We start from the raw sequence: 1,509 nt of genomic DNA, 5'->3' as shown, positions 1-1,509 counted from the left end.
AGAGTCTGACTCTGTCACCCAGGCTGAAGTACAGTGGCATGATCTTGGCTCACTGCAGCCTCCATCTCGCAGTTCTGAGTGATTCTCTTGCCTCAGCCTCCAGTTTAGCTGGGATTACAGGTGCATGCCACCTTGCTCAGCTAATTTTTGTATTTTTTAGTAAAGACATGGTTTCTCCATGTTGGCCAGGCTGGTCTTGAACTTCTGACCTCAAGTGATCATCTGCCTTGATCTCCCAAAGTGTTGGGATTACAGGCGTGAACCACCATGCCCAGCCAATGATTTCTTGATATTTGGAAACCTTCTGTGTTCTCCTTGTCTTAACTAAAGACTACAGAGTTTTCTGTATTTTGCAGTTTTTCTGGGCAATAATTTATTGAAAAAGCATTTTTAGCTTTCAATTCAATAGCCCAGTGATAAATCATCTGGTTTATATCCTTAAAATAATTTTACTTTTTTCCATTTTGTCGGGTGGGGATATCCTACAATCTTCCATGGACTGACGGAGGAATGAGAAGTGTTCATTAGCTGTGCGTGATAGATCTCACTGGTTTGCTCCATTTTCTTGTTTTTATTTGGTAACATTGTCTTTGCTCAGTGTGCTGGAGCCCCAAAGGAAAGCAGCTGGCAGTGGGAAAACAGAATGGAACTGTGGTCCAGTATCTTCCTGTAAGTTCTTACCTTGAACTTTAGAATTTTTCTTAAGTCACCCACTTTTTTGGGGGTGGTTTGGGAGTATTGTTCTTGTTTTTCCTATTAAAAAGTAATGTTCATTGTAACAAATCCATCAGTGAATGAAGAGTGGAACTCTTCCCTTCTGTCCCATAGTCCCCCCTCCAGAGGCACCCAGTATGTTGTATTGACTAGGTACAATGGATGTTATATAATTTTCTGGATGTTATACAAACAATCTGTGTGTAGCTGCATTTTTTGTTTTGTTTTTTATGTAAAACGTGATCATACACTATGTACTCTTCTCCACTTCATATTTTCAGTCCATTCCATAAAAACAGAGCTTAAAGGAAAAGAATTAGTGAAAAAGCTATGACAATAATGCGAAATCACTCTGGGTTAAAGCATAGTATTTGTCTTTTAATTGAATCCATCTTAAAGATTCTGTTTCTCTAACTGTGGGCACCAAAGAAAATGGATATTCGTGTTGTTGCATGTGCACTCTGTCATCCTCCCTGTGATTTTCTTGAGATAATATTTGCAAATATCTTTCAGTATCAATTGAGTTGCAAGGAACCCACATACATCTATTGAGCCTGGACACGAAGGAGGGATTCACAGGTGGTGCCAAGGCCTTTGTTGTGCCTTCTTCCCGAGACTGTTCTCTGCAGGGGAGGGGTGCAGAGTAGTGAATGTAGGTCGTGTAGGTTTGAGGTTGGATCACGAGGTCAAGAGATCGAGACCATCCTGGTCAACATGGTGAAACCCCGTCTCTACTAAAAATACAAAAAATTACCTGGGCATGGTGGCACGTGCCTGTAATCCCAGCTACTCAGG

At 41.1% G+C, this 1,509-nt stretch overlaps 1 protein-coding gene across 5 annotated transcripts in view; it reads left to right on the top strand.

Moving 5' to 3' along the window:
- The window catches only part of NUP214 (nucleoporin 214), a 101,997-nt gene that overhangs the window by 5,059 nt on the left and 95,429 nt on the right, over window positions 1-1,509 (top strand). For all 5 annotated transcript variants that reach the window (XM_037728044.1, XM_017499063.2, XM_017499061.2 and 2 more), the window contains exon 5: window positions 599-669. In XM_037728044.1, coding sequence (XP_037583972.1) covers window positions 599-669 — 71 coding nt within the window. The remainder of the gene's footprint in view (window positions 1-598; window positions 670-1,509) is intronic.

Source organism: Cebus imitator, unplaced genomic scaffold (assembly GCF_001604975.1).
Source record: "Cebus imitator isolate Cc_AM_T3 unplaced genomic scaffold, Cebus_imitator-1.0 Scaffold254, whole genome shotgun sequence".
NCBI classification, from domain to species: domain Eukaryota; kingdom Metazoa; phylum Chordata; class Mammalia; order Primates; family Cebidae; genus Cebus; species Cebus imitator.
This window is presented reverse-complemented; position numbering and strand designations above follow the sequence as displayed.